Source organism: Nannospalax galili, unplaced genomic scaffold (genome assembly GCF_000622305.1).
Source record: "Nannospalax galili isolate Female #2095 unplaced genomic scaffold, S.galili_v1.0 scaffold324, whole genome shotgun sequence".
In the NCBI taxonomy this organism is placed as follows: domain Eukaryota; kingdom Metazoa; phylum Chordata; class Mammalia; order Rodentia; family Spalacidae; genus Nannospalax; species Nannospalax galili.
Window position 1 is genome coordinate 3,053,697 of NW_008353027.1, and position 20,513 is coordinate 3,074,209.

Sequence of the window (20,513 nt, forward strand, 5' to 3'; positions counted from 1 at the left end):
GGGAGGAATGGGGGAGGGGGGCATGGAGGGAGCAGGGAAGGGAGGGAAGGGTAAGGACAGAGAAGTTCCAGTTGTCCGAGATGAGTAAGTTAGATTTGCTATACACATTGTGGCTACAGTTAATACTGTGCCAAGCACACACACGTTTATCACAAGGCAGAACCTGTGATAAGCATCCTTACCACAACTGGAGAAGAAAAGCGAAGCTACCAGGTAAGACTGGCTGAGTCTGGGAGCTGGAGACTCCACCACCTACCCTGCCTTCAAGAGGAATATTTCTCATTGCCCTCACAAGCACTGTACTTTCATACATGAAATAATCAAGTCTGATGGGATAAGCCAGGCAGAGACAAACACTTCACCATATCACTTAGATGCAGAATCTAGGAGTTAACCCCACAGAGAAAATAAGGAAATGGGAATGATCTGGATGGTAGGCAGAGGGTGTTACTGGGGAGATGTTGGTCCAAAGGACACAAAACCAGTCAGGAGGAGTAAAGAGTAAATCAAGAGGTCTATTGTGTATTGTGGTGACTGGAGTTAATGACACTATTGTACATCTGAAATAGCTTAGAGTATAAGTGTTTCATCACAAAAATAGTTAAGTATGTGAGGCAATACATATTAGATATCTTTAGGTATCTCACAATGTTTATGGATATGAAAATATATTGAAAACTATAAATTAAGTGATTTTTAATTGGCAACTAAAAATATACACACATTTATGGAACACAGATGTGGGTTCACTTACTGATTGCTTTACAGCAGACATATGTATTCTAACTTTGCCTTTCAAAGATGAAGTATAAATAAAAGTTGGCGTGAGATGGCTCTGAGTATGACTAATTGCTGCTCTTACAAAGAACCTAGGTTCTGTTTCCGGCACCAACATGGTGGCTCATAATCATCTGTAACACAAATTCCAAGGAACCCGATGCCCTCTTTTGGACTCTGTGGGCACTGGACACACATGTGGTACAAATACGTACATGCAGAAAACACTCATACACATAAAAATAAATCTTAAACTAAATCTTATATATACATATTTTTTTCATAATAAAAAAAGAAATACTTGAGGTTAGAGAGATGACGGCTCAGTGGTTAACAGCATTTGCTGCTCTTCCACAGAAAGGAAGTTTAGTTCCCAGCACACGTCTGGCAGCTCACAACCACCTTAACTCCAGCTCCAGGGGATCTGACACCCTCTTCTGGCCTCTGCGGGCACTGCACTTACACGTGTGCATACCCCTACACAGGTACAATCATACACATAATTAAAAATAAGTATCTTTAAAAAAGAAACACTTAAAATTCTTTTACAATTCTTATATAAAATGAATAAACATGATGCCCACAGTGAATCAGTAACTGAATATCTCTACAAAGCAAAATGTACAACACAGTGATGAGCAAGATGAACTAAGGGTGGGTCAGAACAAATGCCACAGGAGAACAAAGGAAGGAGAAACCACCTTCAGGGCAGGATGGTAGGCAGGTGCTGTCTGTAGGCCATCAGGATGACCAGGAGGGACCTAGGGAGTCCTCCACATGAGGACCAACACCTTGTCTTCTCAAATGCCACCAACAAGAAGGATGGTGCTATCTACACCCCACAGACTTGGAGGAATTTTGCTGCATGTATGCAACTAGCCTTCCATACCCTGACTTGGACTCAACCAACCATGGGTCAAACATATTTAGAAAAAATAACTGCATCTGTACTAAATATACACAGGTTTCCCTTCCCCTCCCCTCTTGTCATTATTCCCTAAATAATACAGTACAAACTATTTACAAAGTGCTGTAGAAGGTATTATAATAAGTAATCTACAGATGATTAAAGTACACAGGTTATGTTGAGAACACTATAAAAGTTTACACTAGGAACTTGAGCGTTTGAGGATTCTGGTGTTCATGGAAGGTGTTGGACACAATCCCTTGCAGATTCCTAGTGATGAGTATAACATATACAAACAGGCCTGGTTACATTAGCCAAGTGTCAGGGACTTCTGGAGGAAGTGGCTGCTGTCCAGCAAGGCCTGGCAGGAAACCACAATCCAGCCAAACTGCAGGGCTGGAAGTGTCTAGCAAGCGGATGAGGGCAGCACATACAGATCCCTTCTTACTGTAGTGGAACTCAGCAACTACTCTAAGGGCAGGGACATTCCCATAAAAAATAGGCCCATGGATGGTAGAGTTTTCTCCTGATGTCAAGGAACTCGGGAGCAGGCAGGGCAGAAGGAACTCTGGAATCAAGGCATACCAAACAGTGAGATGCAGCTGCTTTTCAAAAACACATATAGAACCTGAAACTAGAAAAGATAAAAGTGCCGCACTTTCTGAGATAACGTGAGAACTCCATTTTTAAAAAACATACTTTGGGTTGGGGGGAAATATATATATCCTTTAGGTCTAAAAAGACAGATCAGCAGTTAAGAGCGTGCACTATCTTGCGGAGGACCAGAGTTCAGTTCCCAGCACACACGTCAGGTAGCTCACAACCACTTTAACTCCTGCATTTATGTGCACATACCCACATACAGACAAACATACAGGGGCATATTAAAAAAAGAAAAAAAGAAAAAAAAACAGATCTTTAAAAAGTATCCTTTATAGGGCTGGAGAGATAGATGGCTCCACAGTTAAGAGCACTGGCTGCTCTTGCAGAGGGCCTGGGTTTGGTTCTCAGCACCAATATGGCAGTTAACAGCCTTCCATAACTCCAGTTCCAAAGGTTTGACGCCCTCTTCTGACCTCCATGGGCACTGCACAACATCAATGCACTTATATAGATACAGGCAAAACACTCATACACATAATATAAAAATAATAAATTTTTTAACCCATAAGGAAAAAAGCTTGTTCTGTTGTGACAAGGCCATAGGCCTCAACTACATGAAATGCCTTTGCCTCTGATCCTGTGGTCATCTCAATCCTAAAAAGTAGTTAATTCAAGTAGGGCCACCAAAGCCTTTGTCCTGTTAACTTTACAAACCCTGAGTAAGCCGCTGTCTTCTGTCCAGGACCACCCGATCTCAGGTTAGAAGGGCTCATGACCAACAGAACAAGTGGGACCTCTCTTGCCCTTCTGCTGCCTTCCCTGAATGTGTATAACAGTTTATTCCCTCACTGGGGTTAGTCACAGTCAAGCAGGAAGGAAAGAGAAACCTCATTTTACCTTAAGAGTCAAACACCATCTCAATGCCAGTCATCACCCATCCAAACTAAAATTTCAACCATATTTGGTTCCAAGGCTCTACTGATCAAGTGTGGTAAAGAAATTTAAAATTCAAACTTTACTAAATACCTAGTCATAAGAATATGAAACGCACATCTCCTCAATAATTATTTTATCAATAAGTGAATCCAAAAAATACTGTAAGTATATTTGGAAGAGAAAAACAAGACATGAGGCTAGAGATGGCTCGAGCAATAAGATGCTTGTTGGGCAAGCATGAGAACCCACATTTGCATTGCCGGTCTGCCAGTCTAGCTGACGTGGTGAGCTCCAGGTGCAGTGAAAGACTGTTTCAAAAATAAGTTAGAGAGCTATTGAAGAAGACACCTGATGTCAACTTCTGGCCCCCACACAAATGTGTACAAATAAGAAAATAAATACACACACACACACACACACACACACACACACACACACACATGTTGTTTTATTTAACTTAAGGAATTACTATGAAAATTAAGTGAAATAATAAAAATTTAAATGTTTGATTTATTAACTACCATAAAAACATATCAATATGCACATAAAAGCATTGTGGAACATGGCGCAGAAAGACTCTAAAAGCCAGGGGTCAGAAAAGACTGAAGCTCAACAGTGTTCTGGAGACTTTAAAGTTCATGAGATGTGGTAACAAAAGAATTGTTTCTTCTGGGTACCTTTAAGAGAGGGTGCCTGACCTCTGCTGGCCAACCATAGTATTCACTCCTCAGATCCTCAGATCTAGGGCCAGTGGGAAATCCACACAGGAGAGGCTACGACTGGTAGAAGGGTTGCTTGCATGACTCACACACATCAGTAGATCCCACCTGGTCCACTGCTATGGTATGTGTATGGAACAGGCTTGAGACTGAGTGTACATATCTGGATATACTGTATAGACTGAGAGGAGTGATTTTCCTGCACCTGATGAGGAACATCTGGCTCAGGTGAGTACTTTGTACTCACATGGAAAGCTGGGCTGGAACTTGACAGTTATGTCCTCAGACAGCCTGAGGTCAGCCCTCGTGCCCCATCAGATCTTATCATTTCCAACTGCATATTCTCACTGAGGAGCCAGGGTCTAGGCGGCTAGCACCAGTATCTGACAAGGGCATTACAGCTACCACTGTCTCTATTCTGTGCTAACTCCCAACAACATTTTTCATGTAAGTAAACCCCATTCATTTCCACTCCCAGTTTCCCGTCAGTTCTACAAAATAAAGCACTAAGATGTACTGGGGTCAGAGATAACACACTGACAGATAGACAGCTCATCTTAGGAGGCATAGAACTGTGAGGACTCTGAAAACTAAAGAAACAAGACTATCTTTCCCTACCACAGGAGAGGCAGCTGGAAAACAGTGCATGATCTAAACAGACAAAAAGACTACATTACATGAACTCTCAGACCAGACTGTAGCTGAACACACACACGCCCTCAACCCCAGTAATAGAAGCCACATCACAACTCTCTCCTATGCACTGCTGTGACTTGGTTTCAGGCACAATTCTCCTAGAAGCCCATGGTGTGTTGAGTGACAAGAAGTTAGCCCACCAAGACCAGAAGCTGACCAAAGCTTGCCCCAGGGCTGGCTAGGAAGCTTGAAAAAAGTATCTACACCAAGGGGTTTATTATCAATGAAAAAGGAAATGAAACCAAGCATTCACAAGTTTCTTAAAAGTAGAACAAAAATAGCAAACCAATAAACTAGGAAATTTAAAAAGCACTAGCTGTAAGTTAGTTAAACTAGGAAATTTAAAAAGCACTAGCTGTAAGTTAGTTAAACTAGGAAATTTAAAAAGCACTAGCTATCACAGGAAGCGGAGCAACCGGTACTCAAAATCCAAAGTGACAAATACAAGCCCAGACGCAGCGGAAATCACTGAGAGTGTTACATTCAATCTCATCCTAGCAAATTATAAAGCCTCTACGAAACGAACATTTCCTAAGAAATACGATGATTAAAACTGATCTAAAAAGAAGGAAGCTAGAGAGATGGCTCAGAGGTTAAGAGTACTGGCTGCTCTCGCAGAGAACCCAGCTTCAGTCCCCAGCACCCACAAGGCAGCTAACAAGCATGGTAAGTCCAATTCCAAGGGATCCTATATCCTCTTCTGGCCTCCAAGGGCATTACATGCACCTGGTTTAATTACAAAACAGTCATACACATAAAATAATTTAAAATAACTGTTCCAAAAAGAAAGCTCATTTGGAGAGAAAATCACATAAAAATGTGGGCAATGCTTAAAAATTAACTGTAATACAAGAACTTGTCCCACACAGCTCTATAGAAGAGATCTTTCAAACCCAAGAAGCAGATAATCTCCACGCTATCTGCTCACTGATGAGTGCAACAGGGAGCACTTGCCTGTGATGTTGACAAACGGTTCAAAACCATTTAATCATTTAATTTCCACCGCAACCTAATGAAGTAGTTTTTCTTCAAATTACAAGTTGAGAAAATTGAAGCTTAAAAAGGATAAAAACATGACCACACATCCACTAAAATTGTAGAGCTAGACTTCAACCCTGTCTTTTTACTTCTAAAGTTGTTCATTTAATGACTACATACTACCACCTTCTCGTGAATAACCAAACTCCAAGGTCTCTGAGAGTTCTCGGGAACTGCTGACAGAAAAGTCTGGAAGACGGAAGAAAAAGCAGGAAGCTGATGAATATCCAGATCACTCCTACCCCAGGGCGGTGTGGGCATCCATGAGAACAAAGAGGAAGGGGAGACTTTATGGAGGCAGAGCTGACGCCCCAGAGAACCACACGTGTGATTAAACAGCACTAGTCCAGATGCTCAGAACCCCTCAAAGAGTCCCAGGAGCCTTTTGATGATACATGTCTGGGCTTCCCCAACAAGAAAAACTAGAGCCACACACACAGTCTAATTTACGAAGATGCTATAAATAAGAGCAGGGTGATGAGCAGAGCTGCAGTCCCTTGCAGGCAACCCTACAAAAAGCAAAGGTGCCATGACCTCTCTTCAGTCATGTCGGATAGGAACAGAGATGACTACTGAAACCAGAAGCTCCAGAAGTAGAGTTTGTGTTTCCATGCTTTTAAACAAGTACCTCTGGTGACTTCTTGAGTGAGTGCTGTTCCCTTTGGGCAGAGCAGAATGGGATGGTAAATGCACTTGAGATAACTAAAGTAAAGAGAGGTTGGAAGAGTCAGTTATCTTTACAATTGACTTAGTTCTTTTTCCTTGGGTGTTAGGGATTGACCCAGGACATCCTACGTGTTAAGTAAACATTCTACCACTGAGTTGCACACCTAGCCCCAGTTGTTACCTACTGTCAGCATTTCTCATCATCAAAACCAAGGTTGAGTAACCGCCAAAGGTAAAAGAGAAATGTCATGTGCCAATGTACTGTCTTTAAGCATCTTATCAGTGGCTTAAGGGTCAACCCTTCTACAACGGTGGTTTCTTTGATTATAACCAAATGGGTTTAGGATCCTAGCCTCTACTCAAGATGTAGCTCAGCTTCCCTTCAACACTACCATTAAAAGCTCAAAGAGAAAATGGCTTGGCCACCTGCAATTTCCGTCCTGCCCAGGTCAGCATGTACATTCCAAGCTGGAACACACCACAGCACAGTATATATAACCTAACACTTGGCACAGGGGCCCAAAGATGGAGGAAAATAGAAGGTGAGAGACTACGAGGAGAAAGACAAGACAATGAGACCAATGGGCCTGTGGCCTTAAGGCCAGTCAGCATCCATTTTCCTTTCCTCCCAAGTGGACAGAAAGCCCAGGTGGCTGTCCTGCCACCATAAGAGCGAAAGAAGGTCTCTGAGTTCCTCTCACATCTTTCCCCTGACTACAACAGTACAGCCGAGAGATGAGTTCTTCTCTGAAATTTGCTGATGAAGACTCCTCTAGAGACATGGTCCCTTGAACAAGGGATGTAGGGCTGAATTATGGAGACCCCGTTATCATGGTATAAAGTGGTAACTCCTGCACTGGAGCCTACTTGCTTCGGGGTGGGGGGGGCTCTCAATCCAACCTAGAACTGCCCTCAAGTCCTTGCTGTGACTTCTCTACTTCCTAACTTAGCCAGAATCAGTTTCTACTGTTTACATCAAACACTGGTACAAGGCCAGTAGGTAAAAGCACCTGCCACGCAAGCCTGACAACCTGAGTTTGATCCCTAGAGCCTCCCCAACACACTAAGAAATAATTTTAAAACTCTGATACAGAAAGTGAGAGACATCATCTTAAGGTGATCTCTCAACTCTCAGCAGAGAAGATTCTTTATAAAGCAGATGTGATTAATACAGAGAACCACTGGCCAGCACACCGAGAATAAGCGGCTGCAGACTGCTTATCCCCGAATAGGACGCCTGCATCAAACTTCTGCCTCCCAAGGCTCAGGGACCACTGCTGGAGAGGGGGTGGAAGAACTGTACAAGCCAGACAGAGAGGGTGACCACAGGAAACAGTTTTACAGACAGCTGGTCAGTTACATGAACGCACAGCAATGCTGACAGCGTACACAAGTCACACATGAGCTCAAGCCAAACAAAGTCCCAACATATATGTGGGGAAGTGGGTAAGAAACCCCAACCGTACCTGAGGAACTTTGGTAACAAATGGTGGCTGGGAAGGGGAGATTCAGTCTTAAGGGTGAGACTCTTAGTAGGTTGATCAGGCCCCAGTGTAGGAACCCAAACTGAAGGGCATTTGGGAACACAAACCTGATTCTGTAGGCCTCTATCTAAAGTGTGTATGTGTGTGTGTGTGTGTGTGTACAGGAAATCTGGTGAGGAGGTTAGCAAGGGGGCTGAAGATATGAGAGGAGATTCTAAATATGATCAGAATATACTGTATGAAATTCACACAAAAAAATGTAAAATAAAAAAGATGAGAGACAAGAGAAGAAAAAGAACAGGGTAGGTAGACAGAAAGAGTGGCTGGTAACAGCAGTTTCCTCATACCTTTGACAATTAACCCAAGCAGAGATCAAAAGGAATTTGTACCCTAAATACATACTTCAAGTGTGGATTTACAGAAAGTATGTTTATAAATGGTACTATGGCTAAACATTCCCACAGGAAGTAATGAGACATTTGAGACATAAGAAGTCTTGAAGGCTGTGATAATATGTGGTAATATGTTTACTTAAAGCATTTTCTGTCTGCACTAGATAAGGGTGGCATACAGTATAATTCATCCAGGTCCTCACGTGAGACATTAATGAACGGGTGGAAGTACGTTTTATAGGCCTGCTTTGCCAGTAGGGGTCACAACATATCAATTAAAAGGGAGGCACCAAACAGTTTTAAGGTGATCACTGGTCTAGTTTACCTACCACACTTCAGAATACTGAAACTACACTTCCAAGTTATGGGTACCATAAAAAAAAAAAAAAAAAAATCCCAGAAGAACTCTTGCCTCCTGCTTGAAAATATTGGACCTAAGGTCTAGGAGATCACTTAGTTATTAAAGTGCTTATCACAGACATGAGGACCACTTCAAATAATGAAACCACACGTCCAAATTATGGGGTCCATAAAAAAAAAAAAAAAAAATCAATGCTGAGAATGTATCTTTTTGTGAAAAATCCAGAACTCAAAAGGAAAATCCAGTCAAGTTTTATAAATGAAGAGTATTTAAAGTTCAACACTGACTTGGCAGCTAGGCAAACAGAGTGGGAAGGCCTGATCGCAGCACTTCTTAGGCACTAGTAGTCACTGTATATGTTACATGGAGCTTTACACATGGTCTCACTTGGGTATCATTACCATGCAGCTAAATGAGAAAACAAAATGTTACTGTTCTTTATTTAATTTTGTATAGTCACATGTATGTAATATATGTGTGCTCACATGTGTGTGAGCACACTTGTATGTACATATGGAATGTGTGAGAAAGAAGGCACAAGTTGATATCAGGTGTCTTTCTTGACTGTGCTCCACCTTACGTATTGAGGCAGGGCCTCTTGCAGATCCCAAAGCTCACTGATTTGGCTAACCAGTTTGCTCTGGGATTCTGTGTATCTCTTCCTACGCACTGGGATTATAAGTGGGCTACCACATACATACCCAGCTTTTAAGTGGGTTTGGGGGATCTGAACTCTAGTCCTCATGCTTGCATAGCAAGCACTATATCCTGAGTCATCCCCCCAGTCCCTATTTCTTCTTATAGATACATAGAAATGAATCCCAGATTCAAGAGCTTCCTATAATCATAGAGGGAAACAGAAAACCAAGGACTACAGGTTGTGTCTTTGTAACTTCTGGATCATCTAACAAATAATCCATCCCACTCTACAGAAGTTTTCATAGGATGGAGAAACAAGCTACTAACAAGATATATTCCCATGTGTCATGAAGTCTTCAAAGAACACAGTAAACCAAAACCAGCCTTTCATAGCTTTGAGTTCCAGTGTGCCTCAACTCCCCGAGTCAGCCTTCATGGCTCTCTCAGGGCTTGGTGTTATTTCACTAGTGCTTCATGGCACTGAAAATCCCAGGAACAAGCTTCCACTCCATTGGCTCTCCTGCAACCCTAGTGGTCTGATGGGGTGACACAGTCAGAGGGACCCCGGCCCACCTAGCTCCACATCACCCCTTCCAGAGACAGCTCTGGACTCACATTAGGAAAATCACCTGCTCCAGGTCTACCCAGGCCAGACTACTACAGAACAGAAACTCCTGCTACACATGCCTAGGTTTAACAGTAGAGAGCAAAACTTAAGTAAAAGCAAGCAAACAGAAAAACTGATTTCAGCAGATGCAGTGAATGGAACAGCAGGGCCTTTATCTCCCTAGTGTCTACCTCTGTTACACGAAGAGATATCTATGTATCTATGTAGAAATTCTGGGATTGTTTAAATGTCCCAGAAGAGGCTCGGACTTTTAAGATTTCAATCTTTCCTGCTAAGGAAAGAAGCTGTACTGGTGCATGAGAAAAAGAGGCGCCAGTTCAGGCTCCTAACCCATGAGACCCAAGGCGCTCTGTTCTACTCTTACAGCCCTTGCCAGCAAGTGTAACAGGGCTCCCCCAACAACTGAGTTGGTGGAGGAGGGGAAGAGAAAGTTCACAATGTTCTAGAACAGGACATCAAAGACTTAGCCTTGCAGTCTCTGAAACAAATAGCAGTCTTATTTTTTAGAAAGAATATACACACAAAAATGGTTTTCCTTTTTCTGGTTCCTATCAAGAGTTCTCTCAGGACACAGAAACCCGCTTTCAGTCTTCCTTTGTCAAGGGCAGCTCTAAAAAGAAAAAAAGGCCATCATATTTATGCAGCTGATTATCTACATGGCTCCTCATGTACTCAATCCCAAGACAGTTCTGATGAACTCAGACTAGACAACTGGAGTTACAGTTATTGCCTTCAAAGGTATAAATGCTTCCTCTCTCTATTCCCTTCAGTAAGTGACACAGTAACAACTCCTAGAATATTCAACTAAGAGGGTGGAGGCTTGATAGAGAGAGATTGATAAGATAGAGATTGAGATTATAGAATACTGCTTCTATTTAGACCTTCAGGCTATAAAACCAAGCCAGAGAAGTGAAAAGAAATGGCATTACTGGGGAGGGGGGCAAAACATGCAGTATGGACATTGACAGCTCACGGAGAATACACAGGACATTAGGGTTCCCCCTGTGATCTGAGATGATACCCCTATGAGAAAAGCAAAGAAAACCACCTCCAACCGAGACGCAAGGCAGAGTCAAGGGGAGGAGTATCCCTTTGCCAGGATACACAAGTGTCCACAGTTGCCTTGGGCACAGTCCAATGATGTTTGAAAGTCAATAATTTGGCAAATGGGCCACCACAGATCTTAAGACAATGGTTTACAGGAGTTCAATTTAAGAGCCTGATGAACCCACTACAGGTTTAAAATACTGCATTTACTAGATCCAACTGGCTATCACAGCTTAGCAATACAACAGATACACTGCAGAATTTTGGAGGGTGACTCTCACCATCCTGTGGCTCAACAGTATACACTGTTATACTTGTTGCAGGTGCTGCAGGTAAGGCAAGAGCTCCAATGACGGGGCTGGAGAGATGGCTCAGTGGTTAAGATCATCGACTGCTCTTGCAGAGACCTGAGTTCAGTTCCCAGCACACACATGGTGGCTAATGATGGTCCATAACTCTAGTTCCAGGGAATCGGGCGGCCCTCTTCTGACATCCACAGGCACCAAGCACACACGGTATACTTACATACATGCAAACAAAATGGTCATATAAATCAAATAAAAAATAATAAAAAATAAAATGTTAAAAGAAACCTCCAACTATGCTTTCTCCTCAGTATGCACTGCTTCTGCACCACTATAATGCTGTAAAATCAGTAAGTCAAAGCATCATGAGTCAAGGTCTAGCCACACATTGATGGGAGGTGTTGAAGGGGTTGCAACTACATCCAGGAACATGCAGAGTAGCTTGTGGCTAGTCAGAGAAAGTGGGAGGTGTGGCCCATGGTAAGGTAAGATTTTAACAGAATACACCTGGAAGGCCAGGAGACCCACCGAGAGGAAGACGTTGGAACAGCTAAGGCAGTGTGGGGTCTGGGCTTCACTTGTTCATCTGCCATGGGAAGGAAGGACACACACCAGACAGGTTAGGAAGGTGAAGATGAGGACAGTGATCATCACACGCACAATGCCTTCAAGGGCAGGAGGGAACAGACCCCCTGAGCTGAGGTTTGGCAAAATTGCTGCAGAACTCTACAGACTGTCAAGGACAAGCCAGCTAGAAATACCTGTGGATGGGAACATGGAGCTAGGACTGCCAACTTCATTTTCAAATCGCCAGGAAGAACAGCAAGCTTCCCTGGACTCTGTTGTCATGCTGAAAACTCCCTTGGTTACCCAGGATCTTATTGGAGATTTCACTGTGGTTCACATACACAGGCCTGGTTACATTAGCAAGTACCAGAGACTTCTGGAGGAGGCAGCTGCTGTCCAGCAAGGCCTGCCAGGAAACTACAATCAAGCCAGAGTGCAGGGCTTGAGAGTCCAGCAAGCCAGTAAGGGCAGCATACATAGATACTTCTCACTATAGCTGAACTCAGCAACTACTCTCTAAGGGCAGGGACATTCCCATAAAAAATAGACCAAGGGATGGCAGAGCTCCCTCTGAGGCCAAGTGACTCAGGAGTGGGAGGGAAAGGCACGCCAAAGAGTGAGATGCAGCCGCTTTTCAGGAAACACATCTAGAAATTGAAACTAGAGGAAAGGAATACTGCACTTCTCATATAATGTTAGAAGTACATTTTTAAAAGTATCCATTACTTTTTGGTACTCGCTGAACATTAACAAAAACAAGCAGCATATTAGACAACAAAGAAACCTTAATCATAAAAAAAAAAAAAAAAACCCTGTTCTTTTGTGATAAAGCCATGGGCCTCAACTATGTGAAATACCTTTGCCTTCTGGTCCCACAGTCCTCTCAGTCCTAGAAGTGACTAATCCAAGTAGGGCCCGTTAACTTGACAAACACAGGGTAGGCTCCTGTCTTCTCTCCAGGACCACCTGCTCTCAGGTTAGAAGGGCCCATGGTCAACAGGCCAGGTAGAACCTTCTAGAAGCTGAGTCAGGTCTTTCCTGTTCTGAGTTGTGTGTGATCTACAATCTGGAACATCTATGAAATAGGGGTTATGCAGGCACTAACAACCTGAAAGGCATCATCCAGACTCAGCCCCTCCCCATCCCCACATCATTGTTGGGAGAATTTTCCAAGTTACATGTCTGCTCTGGTTTTCTTCTGATAAAGTCTAAGGGCCAGGTACTTTCAGAATTTGACAGACTATGTTAAATAGTCGATTAAATCAAACCACTGATGCCATTTCAGAACTCAGCATAAAAAAGCTACAAACGTTTCTTACTTCTGACTGGTCTTATTGAAAATTTAACAAGAAGTCACGGTTGTTGTCGTGCAGTAAACATTCTCTCCCTCACCCCAAGAACTACGGCTCACATACCTTTGTGGAGATGCTAAGAAGCAGAAGCAGAAAATGTTTCCACTACTTTTCTGCTTCTTAGAAAAATACACCCTGGGGGCTAAGGATGTAGCTCAAGTAGGTAAAGTGCTTGGTCCACAAGTACAAGAACCTGAGTGTGGATTCCCCAGCACTCATGTTAAGGTTCAGTCACACACACACACACACACACACACACACACACACACACATACACACGTTCAATTCCCTGTATAACTCCCCAAAAGAAAGAAAACAAACTCTACTCTTCCCTTTGGATCTGAGAACAAGATGTAATGCATTCAATTCCAAATACCACCAAAGCTATAGCAGTTCCAAGCCTCTTTAGAAAGGAAAGAGAAAGCTGTGAATGAGAAGGCAGGGGCGAGACACAGGCTACGTACTCTGATACCTTGCTGTCTGAACAGGAGGCAGCAGGAGTGGAGGCCGGCAGGCGTGTACATGAATCAATTCCTACAGCCTGAATCCCCATTATAACCCCACAATCTTTCAGCTTCTACTTTTATTTTGTTACCTGGGCTCCGGTCCTGGAAATACACTAGGTGAGTGACCTAGGAAACTTAGTACCTCAATATCTTCAATGTTAAATTCAGAAAATAATATCTACTTCAGAGTCTAAGGACTAAACAAGACAGGGTAGGCAGCTCTCAGTAAAGTGTTTGACATACAGTAGGCACTCAATAAATATAAACCATAAAAATAGTAGTGTCTTATTAACATCCATCAAGGGCTGAATGTAAGACCACTAATTAGCAAAGTTTCATGCATCAACTGAAAGCCTGATATCCACTAATAAGTGGTTTATCATCCACAGGACCAGTCATTACAAACCAAGGACCAGCAACTCATGAGGTCATCAACACACAAAGTGCATCTGGGTCATTCTGAGATTGCTAAATTCCTCAGATAACAACCATCAGAGGCTGGAGAATCCTAAGTTGGACCTGATACCTCAGGCAAAGTAATTATCACTTCACCTTCACCAGGGACAGCTTTCCAGGGGATATGCAGGAAATTGTTAGAAAAAAACAATTAAATTCAAATATCACTCATTCTCAACCATGAGACCTTTGTCATTCTTGAAAGGAATTAAAGAAAGTAGAAAGTGCTGGATTGTAGACAGAAGTAAAGACCACTAGAAAACCTCAAAATGGGCGTGTGCTCACTTCAGGAGCGAAGGGTAGGAAGCAGCTAAAAGAACTTCTACAAAGGAGGCTCCAGTCACAGAGCGGAGGTGAAGAAGGGAGGAAGGAAAGCACAAGCCCAGGTACGGGATGGAAGAGGAGACGGCCATGAGCTTTATAGACCTGGCCTCCTTCTGCCCACTTTCCCCGCTCCATGTTGCACTAGGCCCCATTCCTTTCCTTGTCGGAGCAGTGAGATTGCAATCCCACTAGCCAGGGACACATCTGAAGCAGAGGCTTTCTAGCAAATCTGAGCAGATTTGGAACTGTGACTTCAGTTCTCCAGGGAATGCTGGTCTTTATGGTGGCTTGGACACCCAGGATATAGAGAAACTAGGGTTCAGGGTTTGGAAGTTAGCCTAGAGAACTATCTGGAGAGCATTTGACCTTTGTTTTTTTAATAGGAAATATATGCTGGGATTCTAAAAAATGTTCAAATCTGTAGAATAGTGAACACATTAGAAGGAGTATACATGTTCTTTGTGGGAGGGGTACATCTTCAAGTCTACACAGGTGCATATGCACGCATGTATATGTGGAGGTCAGAGGTCTACTGACTCAGCTAGACTGGCTGACCAGCAAGCCCCCAATTTCCATGAGTGCTAGGGATCCAAACTCACATCTTCATGCTTATGTAGGAAGCACTTTACTGACCGAACCACCTCCCCAGACCCAATACACAGACTTTTATGCACTATGTGATATGCGTATGACAGTACCTTAAAGAGCTGAAGAACTTAAGATGAGTTTGAGAAACATCACCCCCTCCAAAGCAAACTCAACCATTTACAATATAAATTATAAGGTTCACTATATAGAGGGGAAAAACTCTCCACAGGACACAGCACCGAGGGGCCACTTCATTAATGAAATGAGACTTCAGCTGAATCCTTGAAATGCCATCCATTCCAAGAGAAGCAAGCTTTATGTTCTTAAGACTAGAAAGTTCTCCCTTTGCCAACTTTTACAAAACATAACAGTGTTTTTATATTTATAATATCTTTAACTTTAAAGAGATTTACAATATCTTTAGATATTGAGTTAAAAATCAGTAACTTAAAACCAACATTGAGTTATCAAAATCTAAAGTTTGCCCATATATAGATTTCCATTCCTATGCCCCTGACAAATACCTTAGGCTAGTTTTCCTTCATACCATTTTTCCTCTAACAAAATCGGTTTTCTTTCTTTCCTTCTAAATTTTCACTTCAAATACTCTTTCCAACGTCACTACAACTCACGTATACTTACATGTAGGTCTCTGGGGACTAAACATGCTTTCCTCTTTTTTTCTCAGGAACCATCTGACAAAAGTGGTGGTATCCACAGCTAGACACCCTGTCCCAAGGCAGAAAGAAATACAGGGAGACACCAGAAAGAAAAGCTACAGTTACAGGCACCTGCAGTTTGGTGCTGGTTACTAAGGTTGCTTATCTTCTACTATAAGCCCAAATTACCTTTGTCTGCTCACTGTCTGGGTCTTCAAGCCAAACATAAGGGTCATAAATTTTATGTCCATGATAATCCTGTACCTGCAAAAGACAAAATGAAGTCTTAAGCAAATAGAGTCTAAACCCAATTAAAATTTGTATATTCTGTATGTGATGCAGAAATGGGAAAGGGCCAGGCAAAAATACCAATAATTGGCTCACTGGCAACATGTCTGCCCACATTACCACATGAACCAAAGTTGGCAGGTTCTCAAAGGTGTCAAGTCACTCTCCACAAAAAGAATGTTTTAGACAGAGAGAGAAGAAAGGAAAGGTCAGAATGGGAGACCATTCAGCCTGCACGACATGAAACAAAGGCCTGCTGCTAGGCTAAAGAAACTCCAAAATGTGTTGTCAGGGCAAAGCACAGAAATGCACAATGCATCGGGCTCAAAAGGACTCGTCTGGAAGGGGGTCACCACACACGTGCTTAGCTCCTGTTCTTGCCAAGCTTCCATGGTTAGAAAGGCTCCCTACGACATGGCATGTGGACAGTTTTACTTTTACCTTAAGTCTAAACTACCAAAAAGCAAATTTCTAATATGTAGTAGGATTCTGTTGCCAGCTACAAAGGCTGGTCTACAAGCATTGTAACATGCTTAAACTACAGCCCTCTTTTTTATGTACCACTGTGGAATACCTTCTTTCAATACCTATAAGACAGCACAAACTCCATCATCTATTTATACTACCCTGACCCCTGAAACAAAAGGGTTCTGCATTGGCAGAGCCTGGCTGTGGGGAAGCCTCTAGAGCACACAGGTAGGGGGCTTCTGACAGCACACACTTCAGGGCTTCGTCCTCAAAGAAACAAGCAGGACAGCTTGTTATCACTCTCCAGGTGATCCTACCCAAAGACATGATCGATCCAAAGGTAAAAAAAATCATACAATCTTTCCATCTCATAGGGTCAAGATTAATCCAATAAACCAAAACCCATTATCAAAGTTTCTCCAGTCTAGCCCTAGTGAACCTAACGTTCTGGTTGAGGCTTCTTGTATTGGGCTGTGGGGAAAGTTAATAGGTAACTTGTCTCCTTGCTTTACTCAATACCAGAAGGCTAGGGCTCGCCCCTGAAGAGAGCAAACTCTCCTCGAAAGGGGAGCCTGAATGTGCTTTCTAGTGCTACTCAAAGTCCCAGCGTCAGCTGCTGGGTAAGCCCAAAGTCCTGGCCTACACCACCTGGCTCTCTGCATCTCTCATCTAAGAGAACTCTAGGGCGTGCACAACTCGTAGAAGACCTGGAGGGGATCTCATTTCTGACTGACAAAAGCAAGAGACTATGAAAACCAGGTTAAATACTGGCCTGAAGGGGCCTCATCATATTACCAATTTTGAATGGAAATTTTAAAGTCTTTTCTTCTCATCTACAAGTGTTTTACATTCTACATGTTAAAGATTGCAAATTACGATTCAGAGAAGTTAGTAAGGATAAAGGTCAATGGGTTTACTATTTACATAGCTGTAAGTTAAATCACACCATGGATTTCATCCACATTACCTCATCCATCCCTTGCTGTGAGGTCTACTCATTTTGAAAGTGAGGAAACAGAAGCTGGGAACAGCTGAAGACTGACATAGGTCTGAGGGTTAACAAGCAGCAAGGATGTAGCCCATCTGTAGCTGACCCCAAAGTCTGAATCTAACACCCTGCTATGAGTGAGCCTGGCCAAGTGTAAGCCAGCAGGTATATGACTGAGAACCCAGTGCACCGCATGCCAAGCTGCCCTCTGAATGGTGACTGCCACTGAGGAAACAGTCCTGTTCTTCCTAGACCTGGCACTGTCATCTAAGGCTAGTTATTGCAAAGACATTTTAACGAGGACAAGAAGCTGACTCCCTAGGACATTCACTGTCAATCCAAGGAGCCAGAGCCCACGATGTCCCCTTCATTTTATTTTTCTTTTACAGACCACACCCCACAGAGTCACATCCCTTGAATATAAGTTAGATTATCTAAGTCTTCATCTACTTTAAGTCTGCAAACCATCCCCCACCTCCCCCAAGCAGTTATGACACTGTGAGAGCCCCAAGAAGGCTCTGCACTGCTTAACTCTGTTCCATATTTCTTTTTTTTTTTTTTTTAAGCAGTACATAAAGTGCTTCTTTTTTAATAAAACAAATCAAGAGATGTGCAGTCAGGCTCAAGTTGTGCAGTTCACAAGCATGGAGAAAACAAACAGAAAGACAGGGTCTGACAGTCTGAGCTAACCCAAGACCAGGCTGGACTTGCCACCAAGAGGGTTTCTCCTGGATGGCGCAGGAGTCGGAGCCACCGGGCTGGAACGGGAGCAGCGGGCATCGGCTTCTCGGCACTCTCCGCCAGGCTGGCTTGGAAGTCTGTGTCCACATGTTCATGAATGTCACCTTCTCCTTTGAGATCTAAGAAGTCTCCAGAGCTTGCTTCAGAGGAGCTACTTCAACTCCGAATCTCCCCTGCCTCCACTAGACCTGGCACCTACTGGCTCCGCAAGCCTCTGCCCTCTGTTCCATATTTCAACTGCACCATTCAAGAGCCTGCCTACTACCTTCAGAAAAAAGTGCAAACTGGTACACACAGCAGAACCCATCAATCTAGGTCCTGCTCCTCGGCTGCATCCAAGCTTGACCATCCAAGGTCTGATCCTAAGGGTCTTCCTGCTATCCTACAAGCAAATGCAATTTCACATGTGTAGAGGCCTGCATAACTATGGTTGTATTATAATCTCTGGGCCAGGAACGTCCTTTCTTTTCTCCCTTATCCAACAGGCCAGCTCCCAAGCTCAATTAGCAAATTCTCCTCTCACTCAACACCTTCTAGCGGGCTGAGTGCTCTGTCGCAGGCCTACATTTCCTGACAGTGACACTGATGTAGAAGGGCCAACAGCACTACATGAGAATGGCAGGTTTGCAAATTTCTGCTCAAGAAGACACAAATCCACAAAAGTAGTTCATTCAGTGGGAGACTGCCAAGCATGACTGAAAGATGCTCAGGGGCCAGGGAGCTACAGTCATCTCCAGCACGTGCTGCAGGGACCAAGCCCATCCTCCAAAAACTACAAACGAAGAAAATGCATTAAGCCAAACCTAGGGCTTGGTATAAGAACCCTGATGCAGGAAAGTTATCAATTGTTTGTGCTATCAGGCCACCATACTCTGTGAGAGTCACAGGTTGGACCTGGCTGCCTCTGCTCAGCCACGGTCACAAGGCTCTGCTATCATAAGGGTTTCGGTAAGAAGTAACCAGAAGGTATTAAATTCTGTATTTTCCTGCTATAGTTTGTAATTTTTAATAGATATCTTCGTAAAGTCCCTATTTGACCCTTTCAGGAGATGTTAAAACATAACAAGTACAAAATTGAAACTACAAGACTGACACAAGAGTGAAGCGGGGAAAAATTAAGCAGAACCCAACCCCATCCCTGGACAAAACAAACAAACAAGCAAAACCTAAGACAATATGAATCAAACCTACAAATTGGTAGTGCTTGATACTGTTAATCTACCCTGAAAACTTAACACCCTCAAGAATTAAGAGTCAAGACAGTCACATGTCTTCCCATCTGCCCCACTGCAGAGCTAGGCCACCATGCAGATGAATGAAGAAGTCTTCCTCCACCACCAAGCTAAGTCCTATGTTCAGTCCTAACAGTCACTGTATGAGGAAAAGACCTTTAACAGACAAGAAATGTGCCGAAAGTCACAAGGCTGGCAAGTTAACACCACCAGGACAACATCCAGATCTTCATCGGATCATGCAGCCCTCTTTCCCATCCCAGTAGGATCGCTTTACTCCCAAATTACACTATAAGAAGGGAGCTTCTTGAACAGCTAGGGCAAATTTAATAAGCAAGCAGCTGAACAGACTGAGGAGCATGGTTACCAGGCGGCCCTTGGTCAAAGAAATGATGCTATGGTAGAAGTCCACTTAAAAACATGATGTCCTCAGGCTGGAGAAATGGCTCAACAGTTAAGAGCACTAGCTGTTCTCCAGGGGACTTGGGTTCAGTTCCCATACCCACATGGCTGCTAACACTCATCTGAAACTTCAGTTCCAGGGGATCCTACGGGCTCTTCTGGAGTCTTTGGGCATTATATGACATGGGTGCACTTACATACAAGCAAGCAAAACACTCATGCGCATTAAGCAAACACATAAACATTTTTAAAAAAACGAGCTGGAGAGATGGTTCAGTGGTTAAGAACACTGACTCTTCTTGCAGGGAACCCAGGTTTCATTCCCAGCACCCACACGGCAGCTAACAACTGTCCTAACTCCAGTTCCAGGGGGATCTGAGGCCTCCTTCTGACCTCCATGGGCATTGCACGACAGGGCTGCACTCACACACAAGCAGACAATACACTCGTACACATAAAAATAAATTTTTTAAAAAACCCGATGTCTTTTAACACTTCAGCACCCTTTACCCCAATGTGTGATGTACTTCAGAATACACTTTCTGGCATAAATCAGATCAAAGCAAACAGGAAAAAAATAGAATTGTATTACACAAAAATATTTTTACTCGATTCTAAGTAACCTGAGAAGCTGGCATTAGTACAAGAATGTGGGCCATCATGTTTGGATTCAAATTCAATTCAGTTCTCAAAATGCCAAACTAATTTATAAATATATATATATATATATATATATAGAGAGAG

The 20,513-nt window shown here is 43.1% G+C and overlaps 1 protein-coding gene across 1 annotated transcript in view; it reads right to left on the reverse strand.

Annotated features, from left to right (window-relative positions):
* Prep (prolyl endopeptidase) overlaps positions 1-20,513 on the reverse strand; it is a 124,795-nt gene that overhangs the window by 103,308 nt on the left and 974 nt on the right. The window contains exon 2 of the mRNA XM_008850296.2: positions 15,840-15,914. Coding sequence (XP_008848518.1) covers positions 15,840-15,914 — 75 coding nt within the window. The remainder of the gene's footprint in view (positions 1-15,839; positions 15,915-20,513) is intronic.